Here is an 11,385-nt window from a genome sequence, read left to right on the forward strand (position 1 = left end):
CGTTTTACTTTTGGTTTCTGGCCAAATTAATAATTTAATTTTGGTTTGGGTGTAAAAATCATTTTGGATCATCACTACTTTACTTAGACAATCCATCACATGCTGTCACCTGATTGGCTGCTAGAGTGAGGTTGATAGAAATGGCACTAACATGTCAGTCTTTTCAATTGCAGGTCTGCACGGACGAAGAGTGATGGGAGGACCTGCATTCTCTTAACGTTTACAAAAATGCTAGCACTACTTCACACGGCATGGGGAAAGACGAAGGAAAAACAGACGTGCTCTGCTCAATATGAACCCCTTGCGACATTAAAGCAGGGCAAGTCTTACATGTACAGTAACATTAGCAAATGGGATGGAAATGTCGTTCAGACGAGTGTGTTATGTACATACTGTAAGAATAGGGTTAGGGTTTTTCTTTGTACAAAGCATATTGTAAAGCTGAAGTTTAATAGCCATTTTTTTGGTGAATGAGTCACAGGGAATACATGTTAGGAGACCAAGTACATTAATTCAAGGGACGTTCTCCGCACAAAGTATCAGAGAATGGGAGATGGAGGGAGAGTTTGGCATTGACCGTATGTACAATTTCAATGAGTGTTCACTGAAGAAAGCATACAAACCTGGGGCTGAAAGTCACAGTAGAGAAGGTTTTAATTTTTTGTTTTCTTAAAATGGTATTTTTGTTTGCCTTGCTGCAGAGCCCACTGTTAACAAGTCATATTTAAGCCTAAAAGTAGTTGTTGCGTCGGCTCAGCCTCGTGCTGGACAACGCTGTGCCTTTACGGTCTGGGTGTACAAGAGCATAATCAACCAATGAGAGGGGAGAGGCCAGTCTGACTCTGCCTTTCTGCTGCTGCACTCGGACGGGTGGACAAACATGCTCTTACGTTGGCATCAACTGCTGGTTCTCTGCTCCTCCAACAGTGTTTGCAATATTTAAAAAAGAATATTAATAAACAGACAGTTTTTTAAATGGCCTACTTGTCTCTTTAAAAACATGTAAATATAAATGGTGAAATACAAAGTTCTGGCATGAAACTCTAGATGGTGCAGGCTAATAGGTCCCTTTACTCACCTATTCATAATCACATCGGTATCTATAGGGCGCAGCTGATTGGTTCCTACCGTATCAGTAGCCAATAAGCTCGCTGCTCAACCTTCAAATACTTGGGTAGCATTTGCTTTAGCAGTGCAGCACGCTTTCAGAAACCCTCCACCTACCCCAGCTCCACCTGTATAGATCTGCTATGGGTAATTCATGTACTCTATATTGTACAGCAGCAGCTGGTCCATCTTGCTCACAGCAGCCTGTCGTGTATGTATTAGCAGTGTGTCACAGATCTATTCCGCCAAGACCTAACATACAACATTGTCATACCCATTACCATGCCAAACACTCCGAGAGCTGTCATGACAGAAGTGTTTTTAATGATTTAAATGTCTTTCCAAAGGCTTCATGTGACGAGTTCCTCAAATTTCACTTATGAAGGTGGTTTCACTTAGCTAATGCCAGTTCCTGTTGTGAAAGTGCCCTCATCAAAGTACAGTAGCATGATCTTGTTTTCCTGGTGGGTGACAGCAGTCTCTCAGTTATTGTTCAACTGCACCTCTTTATTCCCGTAGTTTGAACCCTTCTCAATCTCTGTCTGTCCGATCATCCAGCGGATTCCAACTGACACTGAAAGTAAAAGCAAAAATTGGTCAGCGCAACAGCCAGTCACATTAGCATGCTCCATAACTAAACTAGGGCTACAAGCACTGTCTATATCATTCATTAGATCAGTGGTTCCCAATCAGGGGGTGTCTGCAATCTTTTAAGGTGGCCACATATATTTGAATTATTTTAATATATTAATATGTTAAAATTCTAAAAAGTACTTTAACTATAGGGATGCATGATATATCGGCCACCATATCGGTATTAGCTGATATATGTTCATTTTTTATGTTATCATTATTGGCCCAATAAGAAAATTTGGCCGATGTATTAAAGCCGAGAAATAATGGATTATTTCCTTCAGCTGAGACACTGTTCGCAATGATGGTTTTGAATTGCTTGAAATATGATTGGAATCACTTCCAAAAAGGAAAATACAGTTACATGCAACATGCAGCGCAAGTCTGTCATAAAGGCTACATAAAATTATAATGAGAACATTATAATTGTGTGCTTGGGACATGGCTTTTAATGGATTTGTTTTTGTAATCAGGCTCTCAAATTATATACAAATTTTGATTTAGCACCCAATATATCGGTTGTATACTGTATATAGAAATGTCGGTTATTAGTATCGGCCAAAGTTTTCATGTCGGTGCATTCCTAATTTTTTTTTTTTAATGAAAAAAAATTTCATGAATCTTCTAGAATCACAAAATGAATATTTAACATGGTGATAATAAAGTTGGAAAACAAGCAGGTATGTCAATTACAGCAGAAATATGCTGAAAATGTTTGTATGGGAGGGACTTCAAATATTGTGTTGGGCAATGGGTGTAATCGAGTCAAAGGTTGAGAACCGCTGCATTAGATCATTGTCATAATAATAACAGGGTTCCCACAGACATGAAAAACCTGGAAACATCAGGGAATTTTAAGCCTGTGATTTTGAAGCCTGGAAAAGTCATGAAAACTTTGTGAATGTGGATGTTTTTAAATTTTATTTATGCTAGAGCACTTCTGAATCAAGTTACGCTTGGCTATCATCTACAAAATCATTTTAAAACACTTTTTGTCAGTAATCATGAAAATTCTTTGGTCAACAGGTGTGGGAACCCTGTACTAATAAGCAAAGGAGAAATGAAAGCTTCATTTGAACAAAATATCAATTATACATGATTTCTCATAGTATAACTAAGTCATGTAGTTCAAGATTTGTTTTTGTGTGCAATTGGTGTTTCAATGAAACTTTTACAGCTGAAATGAATCTCTAAAACTGTTCTCACACACGTGCTATGATATTTAAGGGCACTTTGAATGCATAAACATTTCATTTATCCATGCACTTATGAAGTGACCAGCATGCAGTAAATCCAGATAGAAATGGTTGATATACTTACTGCCATAGAACCTAATCGGCCTCCTTTATATTTTTATTTTTTGAAAGAAAAAACAGATTGGAGGAAAATAACAGCATTATATAATTCCTTAGTTGTTGGACCACAAAAATATCTGCTGCAATTTTAAAGGTCTATTTCTTTATTTTGCTATTTGTTACACCAGCTTTTTTATATCATAGCATTTTTATATAACCCTAACCCTAACCTATATCAGTAGGAAATGCCCATGCCCTTATGCCAAGTACCTGCAAAACAGAAGACAAATGTACAGACGATGGTGGAGATGGACCCTGACAGCAGCAGTTGCAGTAAGAGCCTGAAGAGAGGGTAGACCAGCAAACAGATCCAGAACAGCCAGTTCAGCAGGGCCCAAGGTCGGCGCGGGGGGCTCGTAATGGGACCTGGGAACCGGCCTGTCTGTGTGTAATGCTCTTGGAATTCATCCTGAGTGAGACAACACACACACAAAAAATCCCTTAATTTCCATGTTCAACCCTGATTACTCTAACTGTCCATCCTACTGTTCATGGGCAATTGCTTTACTAGCGCTAGTTTCTAGTTGGCTGTCATATTAATAAGCTTATAATAACTGAAATGCTAATACCAACACTAGGGTTTTTATTATTAAAGGTTTAGTTCACCCAAAAATAATTTAAATTCTGTCATTAATTACTCACCCTCATGTCGTTCCAAACCCGTAATACCTTCGATCATCTTCGGAACACAAATACAATTTTTTTTGATACAACTTTCTGAACCAGCCATAGGCAGCAAAGTATTTGCCACTTTCAAGGCCCAGAAAGGTAGTAAAGACATCGTTAAAATAGTCCATGTGACTACAGTGGTTCAACCTTAATTTTATGAAGTGATGAGACTACTCTTTGTGCGCAAAAACAAAATTAACGACTTTATTCAACAATTTCTTCTGCTGGCGCAGGAGCCGGCCAATAAGAAAGCTCTCGGATTTCATAAAAAATCTTAATTTGTGTTACAAAGATGAACGAAGGTCTAACGGGTTTGGAACGACATGAGGGTTAGTAATTAATGACAGAATTTTAACAACTAAAACAACTATTTTAAAAATGAATTGAAATAAAATATTAGATAAAAAAAGGAATGTTGCCATGGCAACATACTGAAATAAAATAGTTCTTTAAGTACTATAATTACTCAAACTAAAATAAAGCTAAAGAGAAAAATAAAGTAAAACATAAGTTGACAAAAGCATAACAATTATTGAAATAACAAAAATACTGAAACAAATCTAAATATGAATAATAATAATAATAATGCTATATAAATCACCTCCAACTAAGGCAGGTAGTGCACTTACTTTCTCCTGATAGAGTTTGTGGAGCCAGGCCGCACATTCCGACTCCTCCTCTGGGACCGAATCCAGAGGAATTCGCCTACAGACACAAGGAAATCCATGATGGTTTATCTTGATCTCGCAAAGGACCTAAGGTCTTGACTCACAACGCATTCATAAGTGAAACTAAAACATTTATAAATGATTATGGAGATTGCATGTTGAACTTTGTTAGAGCAGGAGACATAATCACAGAGCATTTAATGAACAACATGTTGTTAAATATTGCAGAAGGGCAGTGTTAAATTACTCTGAACGATTGTTTCTTTCATTCTTACCTCACATATAAATCAGCATGGTATTTTTTCCCATTGAGCACCCCTAGTAAAGTTGGCATTTCGTTGTTTCTGAAATTAAGTGTAGAATCGTACACAGCAGTAACTACAGAGGAGACACAAACCAAGTCAGAGAGCCAAATCCTTAGAGGCTTTGTCTGTCAAAAAGACGTTCATTTCATGTATTTACAGTCCTTTAAACAGCATCAAGAGAGTGATATGCCTTAACTCATTGGAAGATCAATAAAAGCACTGCTGTTACGGGTTTGTCATTACTTAATGGCCAAGAAGCTCTCACCTTTTCCCCTGAGGTTCTGGACCGTCATCCAAAAGCCCTTGGTCCGAGGAAGAAGGTGATACTTGAGTTTGGGGAGGCCTTTCTTCTCTGCCACCTCCATACTAATCTTGTGCTTCTTTTCTGTGAACCGTGTGCCCTCACAGTGCAACAGGAACTATAGACGAATCAAAAATGAACATCAGCCACCTTTTGCGGGCGAGTAAATCATTTTTGGGTGAACAGGTGAACTATTCCTTCAACTAATTGTGCATTAAGAAACTGTGAAATCTGAAATGTAATAAAATGTCATTGACACCAGAGCACAATGTGCAATAAGATTTTTACAAATATACCCAAAAGTTTTCTGGGTAATCACGAAGGTTGCGCAGGCTCTGCACTACTTTCTTGCGATCCACTTCCCAATTCCTTTGGCAGAAGACAATCTCCAGGAAGTACCACATCCAGCCAATCACAGGAACAAAGGAAAGTTCCTTTTTTGCCAACACCTTCGAACTCTGAAAACAGAATATGATGAAAAACTGTTGTGTGGCAGCACAACATATGTGTCTTATAACATAATGAAGATATTGAGTCTTAAAAATGAGTAATACTCATGTTTAAAAACATCATTCTCATTTAGAATCACACATCTGTTAACCCTTAAATGCATGAATGTTTTGCCAATCATTATTACATCTTCGGGTCTTTAGCTACCCGGGTCTATATCTAACACAATACAATTTTTACAAAAAATGTATGGAAAAACAGGCCATCTTTTATAATTGTATTCTTTTTTCTTGTTATATTGTTTATAATGAATCAATTGAGGAATACTAAGACGGTTGATGTATTACTTAAATGAAGGAGTGTAGTGAATTTCATATCGGGTCACTAATGACCCGAGGTATTAAAGGGTTAATGTGTGGGAAAGTTATGTTTTTTTCTTACCCCTAAAATACCAAACCTCTCACAGAAGGTCCAGCCGGCCATAAAATCGATTTCAAAGTTATGATTGAGGACAACAATGGCGCTTTCTTTGCCATAGAGTGAATAGCTTTCCGGATCTGTGTAAAGTGAGCATTCTGTCCCAGACCACCACTCCAACAATGCCACCAATTCTGAACAAACAGAAATAATATACAAATTGAATTATAATGCATATATTCATAATGCAGAGGGAATTTACATAATTATGAATCTGCAGTAGTCCAACAAGCTAATCATTCTTGTATGTATGTAAATAGACATTAAGGCAGTTTACAATATGCACTTCCTGTTTTGTTACCCTCATTGCAACACTGAGGTTTTCAAACAGGAAATAATGGTTTCTGGTTATGTATCCATTTGCTAAATAGTACAATACAGATTGGAACCAGGACATGATAATCAAGACTTCCATGACTTATTGACACTATTTTATGTGATTTGATCTCTTCATGCAGTTCAGTGAGGACAAAATAAATACTGGAAACTTGCTTGCATCATGCTTGGTTATGACAGTATCTTTCTTTGGAGGTGAACCCACAGGTGACAGCTTTGCAGGACTTACGACTAGAAATGGAATACCCCAATCTGCAGTTGATCTTGCGTGCGAGCTGCTTGTTAATAGGCCACAGTGGTAGAGTACAAAGCTGCAGCAGGTTGACAATAAACCCACTGACCAGGAACACATAACAGATGATGAGATGGCACAGCAACTGAGTTTTCAGCACTTTAATGATTCCCATCCTTATCGTGTAGTCTTGACTTCACCTGTCCCAAAAAAAACCTGTGCAGAGAGAGAGAGAGAGAGAGAGAGAGAGAAAAACAGATTAATATAAATAACTTTGGCAGCTCTAGCTTATTAACCAGAAGATTGTTTTAATAAATAAAGCTGGATGGTACCTCCCAAGATATAGTGCACATGTGAAAACTGTATTGAAATATGGAAATCTACCTGAGCCAATATTCAAATTGCATGGTTGCAACAACTGGGAATTAAGTTCCTGTTTTTTTTTTTTTTTTTTGGTTTCTTTTTCCACATCAACTCGAATGTTGTAGAAATTGTAAATAGTTTAGTTATTACAATGTTTTTTTTTTTTTTACATCTACATTTCCCTAAGGCTTCCCTAATGGTCGTGGATAGTTCACCAAAAAAGGAAAAGTGTAATTATTTATTCTCCTTCATGTTCTTCCAAACCAATATGCTGTTAAGATTTGTAACAAAAACAGACAAAAAAAGCACCATAAAAGTGGTCCATTTTGACTCAAGAACCTGTGTGAACAGATCATTGAGCCAGCGAACCTTTTATCTGATAAAAAATAAACCTCAGGAAACTTTTGGTTTGTGGTTCGGTTTGTTTTGGTTAGCAAGTTAATAAAATCTTGTAAAAAAAATTCTAGCACAGGACAGTAGCTTCACGTCTTTGTGAGGAATGTGCTCTTTCTTGCTATGTGCGGGATGCTCCATTTTCAAGAGTAAATAGTTCATTCAAAAGCAATGTTTGCAATGAAAACTGAGGAGAATATTAGGATTGCACAAAGAGCAAGATGAATCCTGTCCCTATCATTATTGCAAGCTCTTACACATGAAAGTCTCTCAGGACACAGGCCAAAGGCTGAAACAGAAATGTCACATTGTCACTTATGGGGTTGTATGTCTACTGTGTGTTTTGGCTCTGCTATTGGTGTCAGAAAAAAGTGTGAACTTTGAGTCACTATTACACATATTTGCGGTCAAACGTGTAGAGATGTACCAGATTATTTTTTTAATTTATAAAATGTAAAAACTTTTTTGCATTGGTCGTGAGGATTTGTATCCATTCCAGTGACTTTTGAATCGGTTCATTGATGACACTAATTCAAATTCGTTCACTGATTTAACCCTTTGATAGGATTCCCCATTAAATAAGTACCTGGCAACAAATGATTATTGTGTGAGTTAAAGGATTAGTTCACCCAAAAATGAAAATCATGTTATAATTTTAGTTATAATTATGGATATTTTTCTTACAAAAACGAATCGCTTTGCTTCAAAAGGCCTTTATTAACCCCCTAGAACCGTATGGATTACTTTTATGATGGATGGATGCGCCTTTTTGGGCTTAAAAAACTAGGCTACCATTCACTCCCATTATAAAGCTTGGGAGAGCCAGGATTTTTTTTTTAAATATATATATATGATTATGTTTGATTGAAAGAAGAAAGTCATATACACCTATGGCTTGTGTGTGAGTAGCCTAAATAATGGGATAATTTTCATTTTTGGGTGAACTGGCACTTTAAGTGAGTAATTGAATAATTTATTTGAACGGATTCCTTAACAACACAGAGTGACTGAAACATAATCATTCAGAAATCTTTTTTTTTTTACAATAATAAAATTAGGCTATTAATAAAATAATATCGAAATTCCAAATATCGATTAGATCATTGAAAGTGCGTGTTCGTTCAGTAAATTCAACCAATGTAAGCAAGTATATGTCATTTAAAACCAGTCTTGAAGCTATAGTTCGATAGTCAGTCTCCGAATTGAGCAAACATGACGGCACGCGCTTCAAAAGCGAAAAAAGCGAGAGAGAGTGAACGAAAATTGTGAGTCGAGAGAGAGAGAGAGAGAGAGAGAGAGAGAGAGAGAGAGAGAGAGAGAGAGAGAGAGACCACTAATCTGTTCTGTAAAGGTCTACAATCACTACAGGGTGCGCCTTGGAGAACCAGTTCAACCCAAACTTAAACTCACCAGCAGGTAGGCTACAGCTGTCAGTTAACCAACAAAAAAAGTATCTTAATTTTTTTAAAGAACTGATTCGGTTAGTAACATCTGATGTACATGTATATTTGTTACACTATCAAATAAAACTATCATATTTCTGTATTTCAGTTAAATGTTTCAATTTGTTTGCCTTGAGCATGAGTGAACAGAAAGACATTGAGAACATCGAGCACATGTGGATCGCATGCAAAGAACAGCACTTTATCTTTCAACAGAAGACAAAACCGCTGTTGTGTTAGAATTACCTTTTGTCCCTGGCTCGCGCGGTTAGTAGTAGAGCAGTCGTCTCATCATATGGTGATGATTAGTGAGCGCGTGAGAGATGTGAATCTGAAGGATGTTTAAGTTGGACGGGCTGATGTTAAGTTTTCAAGGTTGGTATATTGAGCTGAATATGAGAAAGACCACACCCAGCTCAGGCACCAAGACGAGACGCTGCCTGTGTGTGCGAAGACTGACTCAAGCGCTGGAGCGTGGCCAGTGTGACTTCAGAAGGTCATTATGTCATTTCCTCTGCTCTGTCCAAGGCCAACTCTTTCACACTGCTTCACACTGTTCACTTTGACCGGCAGATGAACATAATTGCCAAGCACGTTGGCAACCTTAAACGTGGGGTGTACTATTTATACTTATATTTATTTAACACACCATAGGCTACTTCTTATTTACATTCCCTTGCATTAACATATCTGTAGATGGGTCAATGACATGACGTGCATATTTTTGTGTCCAAGTGCATTATTTCCTAAATTCATGACATATATCACTTTATTATATAAAACCTATTTAGTTTTAACTCATTTTAGTATATTTAAATAACATTTGTTTTTGTTATCTTAAACCCCCAAAATGTCAGTTGGTGCAACTGTCCAAACAAATGAACAGACTATAGGGAAACTTTTTAAAATGGTGTCTTATAAAATAAAAAATAAAAAAATAAATACTATGGCATCATTTTAGGCTCGAAACCTTTCATATACATTTTTTTTTCCATATAAATGAGATAATTGAAAACCTTTAGTCCAGCAATCTGTATGTATTCTCAAATGTCAGGGTGGCACAACTTCTAAAATGGCTCTTTTATTAGGAATTGACAAGGTAATAACAGTAAACATGGTAATGTATTAGAATTAGAGGACCTTGTGGATTGAAAAGGTTTGTAGATCTCTCTCAAATACTGGTAAAACTGCTGATTTCAACGTTGGTACACTCTCCATGTCAGGTGGTACAACTACAGTAAATATACAAACAATTATTTAGCTGTACAGCCTGACATAAAATGTCACAAAATTAATTTAAAAACTTTCAATTTTATTTAACAATTGAAACTTATTCAAACACATTGTTCATGACAATATGCATTGCATCAGTTTAGATTTTTTTAAACACCTTTTATGAAGCTTTATTTGTCAGTGTCCCATACACATATATTGTCTATTTTGTATAGTGTGTATTTTGTATATTTTTATATATTTTAATTTTGTATTCACTTAATTATATTTTTTTGTATCTGTCTTGTCTTGCTTTTATGTGTAAACATACTTGGTAATAAAGCTCTTTCTGTACAATCCCAATCATCAGAACAGTTGCGCCCTCTACTGGATATGAAGGGCTAAGCTGGGCTTTATTTCAGAAACAGAAGAAAACACTGTTGAAAAGAAACTCATTGTTTTTTTTGTTTAGTTTTTTTTTATGAGAGAAACATACAGGAATGTTTTCTGAGGAGAGAAACACTTGATAGAATATTAGTACATATATATTTCGCAATAGAGAAAGAATTAACATGCTTTTTTTTTCTTGTCCTAACAAAAAGCCTCATAACACAGCTGTCCGAATTTGTATTCAGGCACAATGATGGCCTAAATATTAGTACAGAGATGAAACCTCAAGAAATACTTCCTGTTTGTCACAAAAAAGCTTCTGAAACAAAGATTCAACCATCAAGATGTAGCCTACCATGATTGCACTATGATTGAAAGCTCATACGTGAATACTGAGGTCCACTTTCCACTCAAAGCTCTTGGCTTTACTTTCCTTTCAAGCATCAAAAGACCTGCTATAACATGAAAATACATTTTACAATTTATTCAGTAATCCAAAAACCATGTGGAAAGGCTATTTAAGTGAGACACAGTCGACAGAAATAGCAACCTCTTCACTAGAAGGGAAATTAAACCAATCTTTGCCTGCCATTATTTTGGATAATAGACTATTCAGATTAAATTGGCTGCTTATGGAATACGTGTTGCAAGAACCAAATGAAAAATGTATTGTAAGGGCCCAAGCACTGAAATCCCAGTGGGTGAAGAAACGGCCCTGCATGGTGCAGATGTGAAAATGGCATGCCCATTTATGCCAGCTTTGAGAGCAATTTTTGCTTGATGGTTTTGAATGAAGACCCAGGAGAAATATGATGGTAGTTACCAAGGATGCCCAATCTGATGTAAGCAATTACTGAGGTTATCTGAAGCCTGTTGAGACAGCAGAGATGAGCAGAAGATCAGAGAATACCTCTTGAGAAGATAGGATTGAAATGCATGGTGCACGTTAAAAAGCTCAAAACGATTAGTCTACACTTATATTTATCATGCTGCATAATAATACAATTAAATTATTTTTAGAGCAAGCAAATACAGACATTTGGGAGCCCGAA

At 36.6% G+C, this 11,385-nt stretch overlaps 2 protein-coding genes across 7 annotated transcripts in view; one reads left to right on the top strand and one right to left on the bottom strand.

Moving 5' to 3' along the window:
* The window catches only part of map3k4 (mitogen-activated protein kinase kinase kinase 4), a 40,282-nt gene extending 39,309 nt beyond the window's left edge, over positions 1-973 (top strand). For all 5 annotated transcript variants that reach the window (XM_081350191.1, XM_081350194.1, XM_081350192.1 and 2 more), the window contains one exon: positions 174-973. In XM_081350191.1, coding sequence (XP_081206317.1) covers positions 174-194 — 21 coding nt within the window. In that variant the 3' untranslated portion in view covers positions 195-973. The remainder of the gene's footprint in view (positions 1-173) is intronic.
* Positions 422-9,286, bottom strand: agpat4 (1-acylglycerol-3-phosphate O-acyltransferase 4 (lysophosphatidic acid acyltransferase, delta)). Of its 2 annotated transcripts, XM_081350197.1 has the most exons (10): positions 8,978-9,166; positions 6,531-6,749; positions 5,930-6,099; positions 5,335-5,496; positions 5,003-5,156; positions 4,708-4,810; positions 4,394-4,469; positions 3,306-3,504; positions 3,061-3,083; positions 1,411-1,681 (listed from the first exon to the last, which is right to left on the bottom strand). In XM_081350197.1, exons 2-10 carry the CDS (start codon positions 6,706-6,708, stop codon positions 1,658-1,660), a joined length of 1,089 nt encoding a protein of 362 aa, XP_081206323.1. In that variant the 5' UTR covers positions 6,709-6,749; positions 8,978-9,166; the 3' UTR covers positions 1,411-1,657. The 2 variants fall into 2 exon arrangements, with proteins under 2 accessions (XP_081206322.1, XP_081206323.1); XM_081350196.1 differs by lacking the exon at positions 3,061-3,083 and having other exon boundaries at positions 422-1,681; positions 8,978-9,286.
* Positions 9,287-11,385: the final 2,099 nt, after the last annotated feature.

Source organism: Scardinius erythrophthalmus (assembly GCF_964197995.2).
Source record: "Scardinius erythrophthalmus genome assembly, chromosome: 21".
Classification (NCBI taxonomy): domain Eukaryota; kingdom Metazoa; phylum Chordata; class Actinopteri; order Cypriniformes; family Leuciscidae; genus Scardinius; species Scardinius erythrophthalmus.